We start from the raw sequence: 18,208 nt of genomic DNA on the forward strand, positions 1-18,208 counted from the left end.
ATTGCCAAGAACTGTAGCCGATGTATTGCTAAGGATGTGGCTTCAAGATGAACTCGTCTTGGAAGCGGAGGGCAAAAAACATGTTGAGAACACATCTCACACCAAGGCTCGATAAAAGGCATACTTCATGGGTTGTGTAGTACACACGGTAATTATGTTTATATTCTTCTTGGATATAATAAGGAAAATGCCAATATCAGACGCGTGCGGGGAATAAAGAAAAAAATGGGAGTCAGTCCCATCGTACCTGACACAAAGATCCTTGTGACCAGTGGTATCCAGAACACCTAGCCGTACAGAGTAAAAGAACGAAAGAAGAAAAAAGAGTACATGTAGTTGTAAAGGCGAAGAAAAAGCAGTAACAGAAAAGAGAATGGATATGAACATCTCTTGTACAATAATTTGCGATGTAAGAAAAATGGAAAAGGCGAATGCAAAATGTGTTCGCTGATGGATTGCAAGAAAAGGCTGCAACAGTGCTGACATGCAACGGGAATTTATCGCTTTTTCTCTTTATTCTTCGTCAACGCTGCCCATGATGGCGCTGTTCTTGTTCTTGATACCCAGCTTAAGCATGCTGAATCGCTTCCGCACGCTGTTGCCGCGCTTCATCAGGCCGGACTCCTTGGCCGGCGCGTGCTGGTCGTCCTGCGACTCGCGCCTCTCCGTGCTCGTAGAGCTGCCTCGTCGCTCTGCGCTGCTGGCCTCGCTCGAGTGCGATCGAAAGATGGTCTGCCGCATGCCGTTGTCTTTGCTGAGGCTTCGCTTGTGGCCGTGGCTCTTCGGCGACTCGCTGATGCCGGTCAGGTCGGGCTGTTGATCGACACTCTTTTTCTTGCCGCCGAGGAAGCTCAAGCGCGTGCCTCGCGGCTGCTGCAGAGAGATGCGGCGAACCGATGCTTCCTCTAGCTTCGCACCACCATTAGGAGAAACCACCGTTTGCCACCTAGGGCTCTGTTCGATGGAGGGAGAAGTGCCTCTGAAAACTGTCGACGGTGTGGATATCAACTCTTTGACAGGGGCCGGGGGTGCAAAGGTGAGAATCTCGGGAGCAAATGTGCTCTCAAAGTGCCGAAGCAATTCGTCGTGCCTGCCGGCAGCAAAGGGGTCAGACTTGGTCCGCGCAAACAGCGCCAGGCACCTCTTGAGCATCATGGCGTGGTCAATCAGAGCTGTCTTGATAGCCGCATCGCTAGGGCTTAGCTCTTCTTGCTCCTCTTCCTCTTCTTCCTCGTCCTCGTCATCTTCATTCTCATTCTTCGGATTGGGAAGAAGCTTGCGATAGCAAGCTACACTCTGGTCAGAATTGGGATTCACAGAAACTGCGACAGCGTCCAAAAGAAGCTGCATGTTTTGCTCCTCGCCTTCTGAGATGCGACGCTCCAAAGTAGCCATCTCCTGCGTCTTGCGCACAATGCGCTCTAAAGCAGTCTCGTGGGCAAAGAGCTCGAGCTCGTTTACATCAATGATTTCACTTCGGCGCAGAATTGTCGGGAAGGGCTCAGCAGTCGTGAAAACCAACTTCAGAGAATGGTGATCTTGAACAGGTCCGGAAGTTGTACGCTTCGCTGTGATAGAGAAGACTTGCGGGTGAGAGGAGAGCAAGAAGTCACGAATGACCTGAGGAACACGGGTTCGCTGGTAGATCTTGTGAGTCAGATCGCGGTGTGGGGTCACAATAGAAATAACCAAGAACTGTCCTTCGACTTCGTCGCCATCCTCATTAGTGATAATCTTGGCAGATGGATATTGCTCCTGCATTCTGTCCGTGAACGCTGCAGCCCGTTCGCCTGGAGAGCCTTCATAGATGTATTGCTTGTCACGCACGGTGGTTGGGAAGCCAAGACCGCGGTATATAACCTTGAAGTATTTGGGAACGAGCTTTTCGCTTTTCGAGATGGTTTCGTAGATGGTGGCAATGGCGCGCTCGGCCCGAGCAAGCTTGGCGAAATCGTAGATGTTGGTTTCATACTGAGCTTGAAGCTCCTTGTATGCCGTCAACGCATTGCTCCAAGACTCGCCTTCTTCGAAATACTTTATCATGTCAAAGTAGATCCGCTCTTTGCGCTCAAAGTGTGTTTGGGCTGGGTACTCAGGATCAACCATCTCGCTAGTCTCTCGATTCGGATCCCACTCATAGAGCTCAGCGTGCAGCCGCAGTGCAAGACCGGCCTCAGCATGATTGCGTGATTCTGCCTGCAGGTTTGCCAACTGATGAACATATCGCACGAAAATCTCCTCCTTTTGCATGTCTCGAAGGAATTCCATGAGTCGAAGGCGGTTGATGATGTCAAAAGCTCCACTTCCATTGTCGCCGCTGTGGACCGCGACCAAAAGATCCAAGAACTCGTCCAAGGTTCCAGTGAGGTCCTGCAGAGCCTCTGTCAAGGGTTCATCGTCAGTTCCAGCAAGAGCAGCGAATCTCTCCATCAGCCCCCCAAGGAAAAGTTTTTGCAAAACGCTCTCTGTCAGCGGCTTGGTTTTGAAGTAAACGTCGAGGCAGTCAACCATCTCCGTTTGGATGACAGAGAGATCTTCGCTCAATGTCCATTCGCTGACAATCATGGTTTGCAATACTTCAACAGCCATTCTTCTCAAGCCCTCGTGGACACTCAAGCACAGCTCCACAATTGGCCCAACCAGGCCAGGAACATACTGGACTTGGTAGCCGCCCATCTTGGCCAGTCCGTATCTGGTGCGTTCTTCATTACTTGCTTCCCACCCGATAGCCTCCCACGTTCTACGTAGAAGAGCAGCACCATCCTCACGCACATCGCCGGCAATCTTCCAAACAGCTCGTCTCTTCTGCTCAGGAAAAGTCTCCAGCGCAAGCGAAGGGCTGCCGACGAGTTTCAGCAATGTCTCAAAGAACAACCTCCATAGATCGGTATTAAAGGTTTCCGCATCATCGGGGTGAGGTAGGAAGGACTCCAAAAGAATTGTGGCCAAGTATTGAAGGGTGCGCATAGCCGACTTGTGATGATAGATGTGTACACTAAGCCAGCCTTCTGGAAATGCCTCGCCCTTCAAAATGCTCATTTGTACCTGGAGCACGTTCTCCAGCATTGTCTGAACATCGCTGTCTGCCAGTTCCAATTGCATTCCCACTGGTGAGCTTGAGATGGCGGACAGAATAGCGGACAATTCAGCCAAAGCTTCGTCAAAGTCCACATTTTGTGAAGTGGGCTTTGTCGGGAACGGGTACGATGAAGGAAACAAGAGTGACAGCTTCTTTCGTGTTGGTGGGGGCGATGCCAGAATTGACAGGTAGGAGTCAATGACCCTGGGCGCGTGGTCAGGAATTTCGGGACCAATGTAGTCGAGCTGGTTGGCAAGGATAGAGCAGCATAGTCGGATCTGGCTCCTCCACTGGTCAGTCATATCGGGGCAGTGACCCCAATGGGGACTAATCCAGCGGACAGTATTGGCGCTCAGAGCAGATCTCTGGTCAGGGTGGCTGAAAATATCCAACTTGGAATAGTTGATGATGAGAACCAGCTTGTACAGAGTCAACTTGCCCTTGACATCGGTGCAAGAGTCCATAAAGTCAATGGCGATATGCAGAATTTCTTCAGCCGTGAGCATGTCCGTCAGCTCGGGAAGCCAGGTGTGGAAATGCTGCACAACAAGGGTTTGGCTGCCAACCAGAACGGGGGCCGGATTCCGCATCATTTCTTCTAGGGCTTTGAAGATTGATCGGAGCTGCTTGGTGAAGCCCTGCGCCGAGGTCTTGATACCAATCCCTGCCTCTTTGGCTCGCTGCTGGCTGCGCGCTTGTGTGATAAACTTGAGAATGTGTCTTACAATCTTGAAAGTAGATCTCAGCTTGCGAGCAGCCTCTGTTTCTGTTGGATGCTGAAGCAGACGTGTAAGAGCACGAACAAGGCAGGAAGCCGCAAAAGGGTAGTTGAACTGCTTCTCAGCGTACTGATCAACCAGGGGAACCAGGTTAAAACGTCTGTCGTGAACAATACCCAGCACTCTGACCAAGGCCGTAAACACGAGGTCCTCGTATTCATTGTTACCAGAGTGCTCGACCAAGATGCCGAACAAGCCGTCAAGAATATCGCCAAGCAGTTTCACAATCTCAATCTCGGGCACGAAATTGATTTGGCGCAGAACAGCAGCAAGATCTTCTTGTGATAGGTCTTTCCACTTCAAAAGGCCAAGGATGACACGGTCTTGCGAGAAGCGTGTGCTACATAGAAATGTTTCAATGAGCAGCAATGCAAGCGGGCCAGTCACTTCGACTGAGCGCTCGTCTCTGCCCCGTGGTGCCCAAACAGTAGAGAGATATCCACCCTTGCCTGTTGGTCCTGCCTGTGCTGTCGAGGTATGCTCATCTATCTTATAGAGCAGCAAGCCGTGCGGACCATCACGAATGAATGCTTCGCTGTCCCACAGAGGTATGTGTGCGACGGCGAAAGGAGGATTTGGCATGTCGCTCACAAACATGACAACGTGGGCTTGGGCTACTTCATCGGCGGCGAGCGACAGGCGAAGTGTTTGGTTCCATGCCTCACCACGTTCAGTAGCGACAGATTTGAAAGTCGTCACGCCACTGCTATTAGAGGAGGGGAAAATGCAGTTCTCCATCTTGGTACCGGATCGATGCCGAACTTCCAGCGTCACCTGCAAGTTCGATGCCTGCATTCCAGGCGGCATGCTGGTAGCACTTCCCCCGTATCTAGAGAGGAGGTTCTGCTTCGCGAGGGCCGCGGCGTTGATAGTCAGGTAGATGTCGGATCTGGGTCGTGTTGGTGCACCGGAGAAACCGATTCTGCGAGTTTTCAGCACCCCTGACAAGATTGTTGGCGTGGCTTTGATTAGGTCATCGGGATCCGGGTGATCAAAGGCCTTGAGCGAGACCTGGAGTCGTTCGCCACGTCTTGCTCTCTCGAATGATTCTGATGAATGGCCCATAATTTCTCGAATGACTGGATTCCACTCTTCGCCCATTTCTTTGTCGGTCATTGGTCTTGCGGAGGGCGCCCAGATGCTGATAACATGCTCAACTTCTTCCTCTTGCTTCATAATGGCGTTCAATTTCATGACACCGACGCCAACGGTGCGCTGGGCCATTTGAACTTCGTCAGCTACCATGCTAGCTTGAGAGCCGGCAGTGCTGGGTGGGCCGTACTCGCCGCGGCTTTCTGTGCGGTTCGAGTATGGTCGATCTCCCTGCGCCTGCTGCTCATTGACAGCGTCCATTTTGGCAAACGGTGAGCCTCGGGAAAACGTGGATCTCGTAGATTTGGCAGCCCACATGAAGCTTCTCCTTGAGCCTTTGCCTCCGCTAATTGGTAGTGATTTCGTATGCTCTCGAGTGTAGTAGTTGTCGCCCAAGCTGCCCGATCTCGTCTGGGGCGACATCATTTCGATTCTTTGCGGAGACAGAACTTTGACAACTAGATAAAGATCTGACTCGGCGGCAGGGACATCGCCGACATCGAGACTGGACAAGTCGGTAAACAGCGTTCGCGTGGCGCCGTCCTGCATGAGGCTACCCATAGTACGCCCTGCAGGAACGTCGATACTGAAGGGTTCCGAAAGATTGATGGGCTTGTCGTGGTGCGGCTTGCTGGCCAAGTAGGCAACGAGGCAAGTTTCCTCTGTAGAGGCACCAGCAAAACCTTTGACGTCGAGAAGTAAATGGTGCAAGCTGGCAAGCTCAAGTGCCGGCTTTGGGGGCTCGTCAAGGAGGCTCATGCTAGACTGCAGCTCAGTGAGAGCCACCACAGAGTCCTCCCCAGTCAGGATGCGGCCGCGAGCAGCAGGATCACGCACAATGACTTCGCCGCCGCAAAGCTTGTTGACCTGTACCAAGTTCCATACCGTCTTTTCTCGGAGGGCCTCGTACTCGCGCGAAGTGAGGACATTGTATAGAAACTGTTGGCGATGGAGGTTGAGTTTGGTGATGAGCTGGGAGAGCTTGTCGAGCTTGGAGTATTCTCTGGCGAGGAGAAGCTGGTGGAGGTTCTTGGAGTGCCATTCGCGCAGGCAGGATGATATTTCGTCTATTAAGGGTTCGGATGCCGATGTGGGTGTTTCGTCGCCAATTTTGAGCATTGGTACTGGTGCTGGAGGGCGCGGCATCTTTGGATCGCGCTTGATGGGGATCGAGAGCTTGGGACTGGTGCCGTTGGGCAGTTCTCGCAAAGGCGCTCGACTTTTGCGCGGGGACTTGGACTTTGTTTGCTTGTGGATGTTCTCAACGTCGATTTCCAGCCCACCCTTGGCAGAATCTTCAGATCCGTTTCCCTCCTGCCGCCGTTCATTTCTCCTCGTCTGGGTATCATGGTCATCTTCGGTGGTGTGGTCATCTCCATCTTCGGATTCGCCGAGCATTTCTCGAACTTCGACGCAGCTGCGAGGAAAGATACCGCTAAAGACTCTGGCCTCGAGCGTCTGGCCCTGGACAGAGGTGAGACCTGCAAGCAAACTGGGAGGGGCGACGAGATAGCCCCTCAGCCAGTTGCTGTCGGCGGTTTCCTCAATGATGTATAGCTCATCGCCAATTTCGAGGGGGAGGTCGGCAGGTCGTTCGGCGGTGAAGGGAAAAGTTGCAACCGCAAAGGCGATGCGCGGGAGCGGGTGCCAAGGCATGGCAAATATGCTTGCAGCGAGTGTCGACGATGCGACAACTCTGAGAGAAGCGGCTTGGACCAATTGCTGCGCACGAGGCACAAACGGGATTGGCCTGGAAGCCTAGACAGTATCAAGCTTGCCAGCCGGCGGAGACTGAGGTTGCTGGTGGCCGGGGCACAGCGCTAGCACAACATGAAGCTCCGGTAGCCTTTGGAACAGTCGCAAGGTGATTTGTCTTTTTGAAGATTAGCGACGAGGAATGTCGAAATCAGATTCGGGAAGAAAAAAAGCAGCCGCTAAGAAGCATTCGATGTTGGGGGAAAACGTGGGCGGGCAAAAAGTCTCTGGGGGGTCTTGCACACACCCCTGAGTGAGGGACGCGAAATGGGGAAGCTCTGAAGGTGGAGGTTGGTACAGCCGTGGTGGTGCAGCATGGGCATGGGCCATGGTACAGCAGTGTGCGCACATGCGATTCAGCACAATTGGTACCTGTCAAGCTCAGGTTGGCCCCGAGCATGCTACCCAAAAGGAGCACAATGGAACGACATGGAGCATTGTGTCTTGCATCACTGCTACACACAATGCGCAAGGAAAATAAATGTTCGGCATGTGGTGCACGAAGCATACCCAGACTTCAGAGTACCTTGGAGGCGTACGGATACATGAATCGACTGAGACTGTCTGCATTGTCACGACAGCCCAACACCGTCAATTGCATTACTGGTACAACACCACAGGCATCACCACCGCAAATGCTGGTCGCCCTGAAATCACCACCAAAGGTCGCATCCCGCTAAACCGTAGTGTTTTTTTGCTTCTTTGGGCGTGCACAGAGCCACTAGCTCATCGTCAGTGGAGTCCGGTAATGGGGATATCTGGAACCATCCGCGCCAGCATTACAGGGGATAGGTAATTAATAACAGTGAGTGCTGCAACAGGCAGATCAGGGGCATCAACGTCCGGAAGAGCCCTGGCATGGACCGACTGCTTCCTGGGAGACAGGCGCGTAATTATTGCAGCATATGGTACCTTATGCGTACACTGCGAACAAACTTGCAAACTTGTCTCGGGGCAGAAACTGGTAAAAACGAACAGCAAGATTTTTAGTCCCCGACAGCTAAAGACCCTTCGTTCGGTACTTGCTGCCCCTTACATGGCTTGGTATCTGGTCCTGCGAACAACTGCCGCTGTGCCACCCGCAAGCGACTTTGGCACGGGGCGCGCTACAAGTACCTCACTTATCCGGTCCGTGCAGCCACCCAGCTCCCGCATACCATCCAATGTCCATATGCCGCATATCAATACGTTGGACTAGCGCAAGACACGGATATCATTTGGGCTGCCCAAAACCCCTTCTCGATAAGGGGGAACGGCGAAGATGAGGCGACACATGCTCGCAAAGCCAACGTGCAGCCTTATGACGTAGGCAGGCCGCTCGCAACGCTGAATCGTTGCAACCCTCATTTCTGCGATGCCACTTCTACTGCACCACCACACCAAGGGTGCGCCACCTATGTGCATGTTCAACCAGACCCTTACCCACGCACGCGTGCATATATATGATACTTCTCGGCCGGATGAACCCATCACAGTCGCCAATACAACTCTTCGGTGCTTTTATCTCAATCAATGACAGCCTGTGCGATCATGGATGTGTTCCTGCCCAGCCAGGCTCATTCCAGGGTAGCCGCTTGCGACTGGCATGGAGCTAAACCAAAATGGCCGTGGAAAATAGATCGGTCCCTGGGGGGTTGACTCGCCGCAATGATGGCTGCGCCAATCTGGAGACGCAAAACACCTGTTTCAATGTAGTTGGTTTATTGATATCCATTCTGCGCTGGCAGGCGCCCGCAATCCTCACCGCCTCCCGTAGTAAACTGCTCAAGCACAAAACGAAACTCGCTCCATAACTAGCTATCTAACGTGTCTGCCTACCTAGGTACCTACTAATTCAGGTCTGGCCTGGCGCAAGGTGGCCGCCGTTGAAGTGCGCTTGGCGGGGGTCTCTGACTCAACGTCATATCAAGACACTCATTGCTGTTCTTGTCACAACCACACACCACCTCGACCCCATATACCCCCGCCTTGCATTTTGACCGACAACTGAAACTACGACAGTTGTCCATGTCTATGATAAACCCAACGAGCTACTTCGAATCTCGCCATTCTCCCCTCTCCCCTCAGCATACATCATCGGATTGCTAAACGAGCACACGCCCACTCGACCCGCCATGGGAACGCCTTTCATCTCGCTCGTCGAGCCTAGCAAGCTCGAGGGCTACAAGCCGGGCTCCCCGCGCGAGGAGCAGCCCGCCGAAATACCCTCTACCTTTCTCGACGCCACCGAGGTGCGCGAGGACGTCTTCGTCAAGGAGCAGGGCATCGCCATCGAGAACGAGTTCGACGTCGACGACCCGCGCTGCTGCCACTGGGTCGCCTACGCCAGCGTCCACACCACCCAGGAGCACGAGGTCCGCGACGAGACGGGCGCCATCGTCCAACCGCGCAAGAGCTCCACGCGCAGCACCCCCATCGGCACCATCCGTCTCGTTCCCTTTCCGCACAGCCCCCATCCCGTCAGCGGCGGCCGCTACTGGAACAACGTCCTCGAGGGCGACGAGACGGCCAGCGGCTCACCCGAGCGCAATGACAGCAGCAGCGCGCCCACCTTTGCGGCGGACCGGCCAACCACGTACCACGACGGCAGGGAGTCGTACGTCAAGCTCGGCCGGCTGGCCGTGCAAAAGGACTTTCGAGGCAACAGGATCGCGGGCCTGCTGGTCAACACCGTGCTGCAGTGGCTCAAGGAGAACCCGTCGTATTTCGACCCCAGCATCACGGAGCTGGGGCTCGAGCAGGTCGGCGCCAGGCGAGAGACTGAAATTCCATCATGGGGCGGCCTGGTCTGTGTGCATGCGCAGCAAAAGGTGCAGTCCTTCTGGGAGCGCTGCGGATTCAAGGTTGACGAAGGCATGGGAACATGGTGGGAGGAGGGCATAGTTCACGTCGGCATGTTCCAACGCTTGCCTATCGATGAGAAGAAGGTACGAATCTAACGAGCAATGACTGATGCAACCAGTTATGGAATTCTATAGAGCTTATGATTTTAAATGACCTGAATGAAAGCACATATATGACTCTACTAGAGTCGGGCAATATACTTTTTTCGTCAGTTAGAAATAGAATGGCATGGTGCTGCAGCCCAACAAGGTGATAATCTGGGATTCATAATAGTTCAAGAAGATGAAAATACGCAAATATTCACTGCGCAGAACACTTCGTTGCGGTATTCCACCTAGTTGCAGGCCCAGTCCGTAGACCATGGATGCTTTACCGTCAGCATTTGTACTTAGATACCCGGGCTACTGACGTCAATATTGGTCCTGACAAATATGCAGCGAGCGTTTGCACTTATGTGTCAATTGAGAACCAAAATACACCGTCGCAGCAAAATGACCACAATCACAACACTCAACATGCACGCAGCAGACGACTTGCTTCATCTTCATTAGGTCAACGGGCTTCTTTAGAGCCCAGTTTTATTGACTAGAGACATTTTGATAACAATCAGTAGCCGCGTTTCTAGACCCGAAACGCAAAAAATGCAATTCTGTAATATCCCAGAACCACGCAAAAGCCGCACTCCATCCAGCCGTAAATCCAGTTTTTGTGATGAAACCCTCTATCGGTTGCTCTTGGCCACACGCTCCAGCTCGTCCTTCTTCTTGATAGCGTAAGAGTTGCTGCTGCCCTTGGCGGCGTTGATCAGCTCCTCAGCAAGGCACTCGGCAATAGACTTGACGTTGCGGAAGGCAGCCTCGCGGGCACCGGTGGTGAGGAGGGCGATGGCCTGGTTGACTCTGCGGAGGGGAGAAACATCGACGGCCTGGCGACGGACGGTACCGGCGGAACCAATTCGGGTAGAGTCTTCGCGGGGACCGCAGTTGACAATGGCGTCAACGGCGACCTGGATGGGGTTCTGGTCGGTCATGAGGTGGATCTATAAAAATTCCCAAGTCAGTAAATCGACGTCTATTTGAACAAGTCCCATTCGCTGTCCAATTCGCCGTGCGGTGCGTGTCCCGTCTCTGTCGTAGTGGCGTTGTTGAATTTTCTTCGGGTGGAGCAGGGCTCGGTTGGGGAGTGGTCACTCACGATCTCGAAAGCGTGGTCGACAATGCGGACAGCCATAAGCTTCTTTCCGTTGTTGCGGCCGTGCATCATCAGAGAGTTGGTGAGACGCTCAATGATGGGGCAGCTGGCCTTGCGGAAGCGCTTCGCAGCATACTTGCCGGCGGAGTGGGTGACATAGACGGGCTTGCTCAGGTAGATGTAGTCGCTGTATGATCAAATCCGTCAGAATACTCGTTCCAATTCGTTTCCATGGCGCAGGCAAGGGAGGAATTCGTTCGCGTCGGCTCTCGTATCCCTCTCCTCTTGCCCGCGCACACGCAGCACTTCAGATATAAACGTACGTCAGGGAGATGTCGCGAACCTCGACATCGTAGTCCCACTTGTTGAACAACTTGACGTTGCCAACCTCCTTGGCGACGTCCTTGGGAAGGACGTTGGGGAGAACGTCGATATCACCGCCCTCAGACATTTTGAATATAGCAGTCGATGGTTCCGTGGATGGCGGGGGACTGCGGTTAGTATGCTCGGGTTGTCGTGAATGGGATTTTTTCGTAAAGTTGGAGGTCTGGCTCGGCAGAGGAGGGCTTTGGTAAATTTTGGTGGGTGCCATGTGGGCCAATCAGGTGTTGCAAAAATTTAGGTGCGTACCCTACACGCCACGATTGTTAGGGCAAGCCTGCCCTCCCGTGGCCGGTGGTGGGGGACCCATCGCCAAAGTGGTAGTCGACTTCGCAGCTTTGGCGAAAAATCGTTGTTCCTCCACACTCCGTCAACGTCAAATCATATCACATCAAAATGGTACGCCCACACCAGCCTACGACGACAATGCTCGCCGAAACGAACTGAATGCCCAGAGCGCAATAAACTAACATTCGATTTTTTTACGTTGTAGGCGCCTGCTGCTGGAGCTAAGAAGCAAAAGAAGAAGTGGTCGAAGGGCAAGGTCAAGGACAAGGCCCAACACGCCGTCATCCTCGACAAGTCCACCTCCGAGAAGCTCTACAAGGATGTCCAGTCCTACCGCCTGGTTACCGTCGCTGTTCTCGTCGACCGCATGAAGATCAACGGCTCTCTGGCCCGCCAGTGCATCACCGACCTCGAGGAGAAGGGCTTGATCAAGCCCATCACCACGCACAGCAAGATGAAGATCTACAGTATGCGACCCATCCCGAATGTCTGATGACCACCACAAGAACGCAAAACTGACAAACTTTGACAGCCCGTGCCATTGCTGCTTAAGCGAATTTCGATCACGATGTTTTCTGGAAGTTTGGCGTCATAATGGCCTGAATGATATATGGCCGAGGAATGGGGAAAAGATACAAGGCAAAGAACTGCCTGGTTGGGACGCTTTCCATACTCGGTTAAGCATACCTAGAAACCGAATTTGCATGAGCAAACGGCAACGGAATGAAATAAAAAAAACTCTTCATGACAATTGCTGTGGCACCTGTGCGCCGTGACTGGAACGCCGATTCGCCGTTACAACGGGACAATTGGTGACACCAACTAGAAGAAACCAGTGTATGGTCTCGGGATAGGATGCGAGTCGAAAGTGCAAGTACGTTTTTTATAGTATAATCATGCTTTGGGTGGCAAGATCTGTGCCATTACAACTGGTGTGTGCAACAGAGCAGTTGTGGGCAAAATAATGAACAAGATTATCATATTCCAGGAAATGACCGAGTCTTGGGCGTTGGAGTCATAGAGTGACGTGCTCGTACATATTCATTCATTGAGAGGCGACATCTCTGCCAACCTCAAGAGCATGTATATGACATCACGTGACACGACACGGGACCTGGCCCGGATTACCTTGAGGCCGTTGGAGAGGCTTGTAGTTCTATTAGCAGATTAGAATTGCAAGTATAATATCGCCGTCTATTGGGTCTCGACTATGGCCAAGGAAAAAAGAAGCAGTATCCCTGTTGCGCAATTAGGCATGTGATTGCTTGTGGCGGATCGGCCAGACCGGCTCACGCTCAGCCTATACCGTCACGTAGCGTGCAAGTAAAACCCAAGTTTGCTGAGCAGGATGTGGCAGAGAGCTGCAGTCTTGGACAGGTCATGCAAGACTAAAAAGACAGCTTTACAATGCACTGACGAATGGGAGCATTTGCATTTGTTGGAAGACGTTTGCTTGCTGGCGCACGTCCTACTTGGGCCTTGCAAAGCCAGCGGCATGATGTAGCGGCAGCAATCTGCACAAGACCCGGCTAGGTGGGTGCTCGGCTAGCCGGGATTTTGGCGGAATTGAAATAAACGGCCAGGTTGCGATGCGCAATTGTGATACAGACTATATCAACAGCTACGTTGCAATTGGTCTTCCCAGATCTGTCAATGGTTGCACCGTTGTAAAAAGATTTCCACGGTACGCCCTCCAATAGCAATGCCTCTGCACAAACCTCTTGGGTCTGCTCTCTCCGCGAAACAAGACACTGCGCTTGTCCTTCTGGAATTTTAGCGGCTCGCCGGGTGAAAGGGGCTGTAGGGGAGGGAGTCCAGGGACTCGTGGGACTCCTGCGCAGACAGGGGGCCAAGAGGAACCTAGCACGGCTCAACCGCTGCCTGGTGGATCCCGGCCAAAAGAAAAAAATAGCAGCGAGTCGGCGGAGGCATGTAGCTTCATGTACCTCCGATGTGGCGCAGGGAGTAAGAAATTGCGATGAAAACTGCGAAGATGACACGATGCGGAATCCCTTGTAGATATTTCTGCAAAAGATCGATTGTTCCTACGCCGAGGTTCCTAGAGCAACTGAATTGAGTGGATGCCATATTGTTCAAGGATAGTAAGGGGCTGTCTAGCAAATAATAAGAAAGTGAGAGGCGATTGACATGCAGCGGCCCGTCTCAGAAACAGGATCCCGATACAAGGGCAGCACTGGTACAAGGTCTCCTCCGTTGTTGAAAAGCAAGATCTCTCTGGGTGAGGCAAGCACTGAGTGAGGCTCACTATTGGCTTACCTCTGTGTCAGCTGTGGCCACATAGGTACCCAGCTATTACGGCAGTGGGCGGTAATAATCAAGACATCGCGGGAGAGGCTGGCGAGCAGTGCAGATGCACGGCGGCGCCGGGTGCCTGAGAGCGCCGCCCAGATACGAGACAGCGAGACTACTGGCTAAACACCAGAGTCAGCGACAGTGACATCCAGCCTCTCAGGTACCTCGAGCGCATACCAGCCAGCGAAAAGAAACCTCGGGGCGAACCGGTAACTTTGGTCCCGTAGAGACGGCGTGGGCCTTGCCATGGCCTCTCCGGGGGCCCTCCTAGGGGCTCTGGGCAGGACTCGAGAAACTTTTCAGCGCCTGTTGGCCTCAGACCTCCTTCTGGCCTCAGGCGCCAACTCCACTGTTGCCATGGAAAAGTGCATGGGAGGCGCTCAGAGCTGGCTCTAGCGCGGCCCGGAAAGACTCGCTCTAAGAAAACCTGTCCCTTTGGCTGGACCCGCAGCAATTTTTTTTTCGCTCCCCCCAACCCTGCCACCCGGCCAGCGAGCAAGAATTTATTTCACTCGACTTCCCCAGACACACTTCTCTTCCTTTCTTCTCCATCCCCAACTCTCCCCTCAGTCCTTTCTTGTCTTTTTCGGGAAAGCACCAGAACAACCGTCATCATGTCTCAAGAGAAGCCTAAGGTCCTGGGCATGCCCGTAAGTGTTTACAGCTTTTTATTAGTCGCGTCGCCGGAAATGCCGCGTTATGCCGTCGTACAGGACAAAGGGGTTGGCCATTGAAGCTGCAGCATCGTCGGGGGCCAATTGAGCCGCGATGCATTGCCAATGCCTGGCATCAAGATGCTGCGCTTCTCTTGCCTGCTCAAACTCTTTCCCGCACGACGAGCATAACGCGACCGCTTTTCCAGTGCCTCCGGCTACACGCTCGGTTACCCCTGGACACATGTGCTAACTCATATCGCAGCCCTTCGTTGCGGACTTCCTGAGTACGTTTCATCCGCTCTCAATCGCTGCTCGACTCTCGCCATCAATCGAGGCAAAATAATCATGTCCAGAATGGAATACTAACATTTTCTCCAGTGGGTGGTGTTTCCGCCGCCGTCTCGAAGACCGCCGCCGCTCCCATCGAGCGTGTCAAGCTTCTCATCCAGAACCAGGTTAGTTACATCCATCAACAACAATACGATAGTAGCGCAGCCCCCCTAACAGTGCAAACAGGATGAGATGATCAAGTCTGGCCGTCTCGACCGTCGCTACACCGGTATCGCTGAGTGCTTCCGCCGTACCGCTGCTGACGAGGGTGTTCTCGCCCTGTGGCGTGGTAACACTGCCAACGTCATCCGTTACTTCCCTACCCAGGCCCTGAACTTCGCTTTCCGTGACAAGTTCAAGAAGATGTTCGGCTTCAAGAAGGAGCGTGATGGTTACGCCTGGTGGATGGCTGGTAACCTTGCCTCCGGTGGTGCTGCTGGTGCCACTTCTATGCTTTTCGTCTACTCCCTTGACTACGCCCGTACCCGTCTGGCCAACGATGCCAAGAACGCCTCCAAGGGTGGTGAGCGCCAGTTCAACGGTCTCGTTGACGTCTACCGCAAGACCCTTGCCTCTGACGGTATTGCCGGTCTCTACCGTGGTTTCATGCCCTCTGTCGCTGGTATCATCGTCTACCGTGGTCTCTACTTCGGCATGTACGACTCCCTCAAGCCCGTCCTTCTCACCGGTTCCCTCCAGGACAACTTCCTTGCCTCTTTCATGCTCGGTTGGGGTGTCACCACCGGTGCCGGTATCGCTGCCTACCCTCTTGACACCATCCGTCGTCGCATGATGATGACCTCTGGTGAGGCCGTCAAGTACAAGAACTCCTTCGACGCTGCCCGCCAGATCATTGCCACCAACGGTGTCAAGTCTCTCTTCAACGGTGCTGGTGCCAACATTCTCCGTGGTGTTGCCGGTGCTGGTGTCCTGTCCATCTACGACAAGCTCCAGGTCCTCATGTTCGGCAAGGCCTTCTCTGGCGGCTCTGGTTAAACGCCATGGGTCCCAATACCACTGTATAGACTTTGTTTTTCGTTGGGAAAGGATCACTCTGGGGATTTAAAAATGGAGAGCAGGAAAGTTTGACGATTAGGGAAGTTGGGGTAGATACCCTGACACTCTGTCATGTGCAACAGCTGATGCGCGGATTAGATTGGCATTGGCATGGCGCATTTCTCTTTTATGGCTTCGCCAAAGACTTTCTAGTCGCTGTAATTTATACACCTACGCAATTTCCCTTGTTGTTAGATTAAACGAACTTTTGTTCTTAATAATTTCCATGTTCTTTTTGTCCACTCCTTTCATCCTGCCATGCGCCAAATATCCATTTGTAGAGTTCCTGTTTTGCCGCTGGATGACTAACAAAGTCTCTCCACCAGGACGCGGTACAAGGCGCGTATCGACCAGCTCTTCATCCGCTTCTTTGCTGTATACGCCCCGATTGTGATACACGAGAGACAAAATGCCGCCCAAGCAAGCGAGTGGTGCTCGTAGTCGCCCGCAGGCCGGCAGCAGCAGGCAAGCCGCGGCGGCCGTAGGGGAGTCGAGCGACGCTGCTGCCTCCAGTGACCCGTTCGACTCTGACGACGACGACTCGCCTCCTCGCCGCCGCGCCGCCCAGGCCGCCGCCGCGAACCGCGAAGCCAAAAGCAGCGGGGGCGACGCGACTGCCGACAAGTCGATCCCCAAGGACCTGCTCACGCGCATCCTGCACGACCTCTTTGAGAAGGACGCCACTCGGGTCTCGCGCGACGCCAACGCGGCGGTGGGCAAGTACGTCGACGTTTTTGTGCGCGAGGCGATTGCACGCACGGCGGTGGAGAAGAGGTCGGGGTTTCTCGAGGTATGTGCTCTATACGTCCTGGTCTAAATGCGGGTGAGGGTTGGTGGCTGACTTGCCGGTTGTCAATAGGTGGAGGATCTGGAAAAGATTGCGCCGCAGCTCTTGTTGGATCTCTGAGTCGGGTACTGGGCACGAATTCTACGAATGATCTATGAGGATGGGCACTTCTTGATGGCTCTCATTGGTCTTATCATCGAAGGGACATCACGAGAACGACAGCTTTTGGGCGGCAGGGACTGACTCGTGGTGCCGGGGGGCATTGAGCCAGTGACCCTAGCATGACTAGATCCATGAAAGCAAGGCCTGACAGTCCTCGATGGCCTCCTTTTCCCAGAGTCTTCGGCCCCAATACGGCGGGAAAGGGGCGGAATTGCCCTACACTGGCGGTTCAGTTGTCAAGAGGCTGCCACGTCGCGTTGGCACGTTGCGATGGAAGCAGCGCCGATCGGGTCGGCGAGAGCAAGTCTCTACAGACAGCCTCTACTGCTTGTGTAGAGCTTCTTAGTTCTGAAACAGCAGGAAGATCAGGTACTTCACCATCAAATCGAGACGACACGATTGCGAAATAGTGGCCTTGTGAGGGCTGCGCAGAACAGAAGCGCGTGTAAGCAGCCATTCCCATCATCCGCGTATACTTAGGCAAGCACCAGCTCGCATTGAGTTGGCCGGAAATAATATTCAAACTAGGCGCAGAACCGCCCAATAGCACTTGGAACTCTTAATAGCACTTAAACTGCGTGTATCTTCCTTTCCAACTTGCCGCGTCAATCGTGTGGTGTGTGTGAGGATTCGTGCTGAACTCCGGCTTACTCTGGTGCCGCCAAATTACGAATAGATACACGTCATCAGATGGCAATCGCCCAATAAACACGTCTTCGCCACCTGCCGCGGCGTTCTTCCGGGTCAGTTGAATTAATTAAAAGCTGCTGTGACGGCTCTGGGCAGTGCAAGAGACAGCGACAATATGTGCTGTCGGCGGTCCTTGGTCCGGCCGCAAGTACGGAGCTGCGGGGCCGAGTCTGAAACGGGCCCTGTCTCGTCGGCGTCGTAGAGTGCCCAAGGTGCGGCGCGATCAGTACCAGGCTTATGCACGTAGAGGCGTAGCCAGTAAAACCATGGCGTATGCCATCGAGAATTTCACAAGAAATTGTTCGGTTTCCAGCCGCGCACCCGTGCCATCGGGCTGCTGTGCTGGTCGCTACACTGGTAGGTACTGGTCGACGCCGGACTACCACGGCCAGTCCATCTACACCGTGCTGCACCATTGGGTACAACCGATAAGCTAATATTTGTGGAAAGAGAACCCCTAAAATTCCCAATTGAAAAGGATGTCTAGTAGCCCAAGGGCGAATATTGAGATGATGACGGATGTAAATTGGAGGAGACCCTCGCCACGTTTGAGCAGCTCCTCTGACGAGACCTCTAACACCGCCAATCCTCGGGATGGCAGTCCTCCCCCGAACGAACGGCGGCCGAGAGGAACCAGGCACAGGGCCATGTTTCGGGTACCCAAGCAGCCCGTGTTGGAAGAATTCACAGATCCAGGGCAACGCCACGCAAGATAGATGAGACGGCTTGCCACTCTTTCAAACCCCCACGCCCCATAGACCTGCCCCAACCACTGGCAATCTCGGATGAAGAGGGGAGGAGGGAA

General features: G+C 53.6%; 7 protein-coding genes across 7 annotated transcripts; 4 read left to right on the top strand and 3 right to left on the bottom strand.

The window, feature by feature from the left end:
- Positions 1-513: 513 nt before the first annotated feature.
- Positions 514-6,606, bottom strand: LMH87_000474 (uncharacterized protein; the record flags this gene model as incomplete). Its single annotated transcript, XM_056198387.1, has 1 exon — positions 514-6,606. One exon carries the CDS (start codon positions 6,604-6,606, stop codon positions 514-516), a length of 6,093 nt encoding a protein of 2,030 aa, XP_056055342.1.
- A 2,213-nt stretch (positions 6,607-8,819) lies between these two features.
- On the top strand, positions 8,820-9,644 carry LMH87_000475 (uncharacterized protein; the record flags this gene model as incomplete). The annotated part of the gene is made up of 1 exon (XM_056198388.1): positions 8,820-9,644. One exon carries the CDS (start codon positions 8,820-8,822, stop codon positions 9,642-9,644), a length of 825 nt encoding a protein of 274 aa, XP_056055343.1.
- Positions 9,645-10,270: 626 nt separating this feature from the next.
- On the bottom strand, positions 10,271-11,191 carry LMH87_000476 (uncharacterized protein; the record flags this gene model as incomplete). The annotated part of the gene is made up of 3 exons (XM_056198389.1): positions 10,271-10,588; positions 10,744-10,927; positions 11,064-11,191. 3 exons carry the CDS (start codon positions 11,189-11,191, stop codon positions 10,271-10,273), a joined length of 630 nt encoding a protein of 209 aa, XP_056055344.1.
- Positions 11,192-11,517: 326 nt separating this feature from the next.
- On the top strand, positions 11,518-11,961 carry LMH87_000477 (uncharacterized protein; the record flags this gene model as incomplete). The annotated part of the gene is made up of 3 exons (XM_056198391.1): positions 11,518-11,520; positions 11,615-11,876; positions 11,942-11,961. The coding sequence occupies 3 exons, from the start codon at positions 11,518-11,520 to the stop codon at positions 11,959-11,961; spliced, it is 285 nt and encodes a 94-aa protein (XP_056055345.1).
- A 656-nt stretch (positions 11,962-12,617) lies between these two features.
- LMH87_000478 (uncharacterized protein) lies at positions 12,618-13,709 on the bottom strand (the record flags this gene model as incomplete). Its single annotated transcript, XM_056198392.1, has 5 exons — positions 12,618-12,647; positions 12,703-12,709; positions 13,128-13,242; positions 13,356-13,468; positions 13,687-13,709. 5 exons carry the CDS (start codon positions 13,707-13,709, stop codon positions 12,618-12,620), a joined length of 288 nt encoding a protein of 95 aa, XP_056055346.1.
- A 627-nt stretch (positions 13,710-14,336) lies between these two features.
- Positions 14,337-15,704, top strand: LMH87_000479 (uncharacterized protein; the record flags this gene model as incomplete). Its single annotated transcript, XM_056198393.1, has 4 exons — positions 14,337-14,372; positions 14,641-14,662; positions 14,757-14,833; positions 14,895-15,704. The coding sequence occupies 4 exons, from the start codon at positions 14,337-14,339 to the stop codon at positions 15,702-15,704; spliced, it is 945 nt and encodes a 314-aa protein (XP_056055347.1).
- Positions 15,705-16,173: 469 nt separating this feature from the next.
- LMH87_000480 (uncharacterized protein) lies at positions 16,174-16,671 on the top strand (the record flags this gene model as incomplete). Its single annotated transcript, XM_056198394.1, has 2 exons — positions 16,174-16,554; positions 16,624-16,671. 2 exons carry the CDS (start codon positions 16,174-16,176, stop codon positions 16,669-16,671), a joined length of 429 nt encoding a protein of 142 aa, XP_056055348.1.
- Positions 16,672-18,208: the final 1,537 nt, after the last annotated feature.

The sequence above is a fragment of the Akanthomyces muscarius genome, chromosome 6 (genome assembly GCF_028009165.1).
Source record: "Akanthomyces muscarius strain Ve6 chromosome 6, whole genome shotgun sequence".
Classification (NCBI taxonomy): Eukaryota; Fungi; Ascomycota; class Sordariomycetes; order Hypocreales; family Cordycipitaceae; genus Akanthomyces; species Akanthomyces muscarius.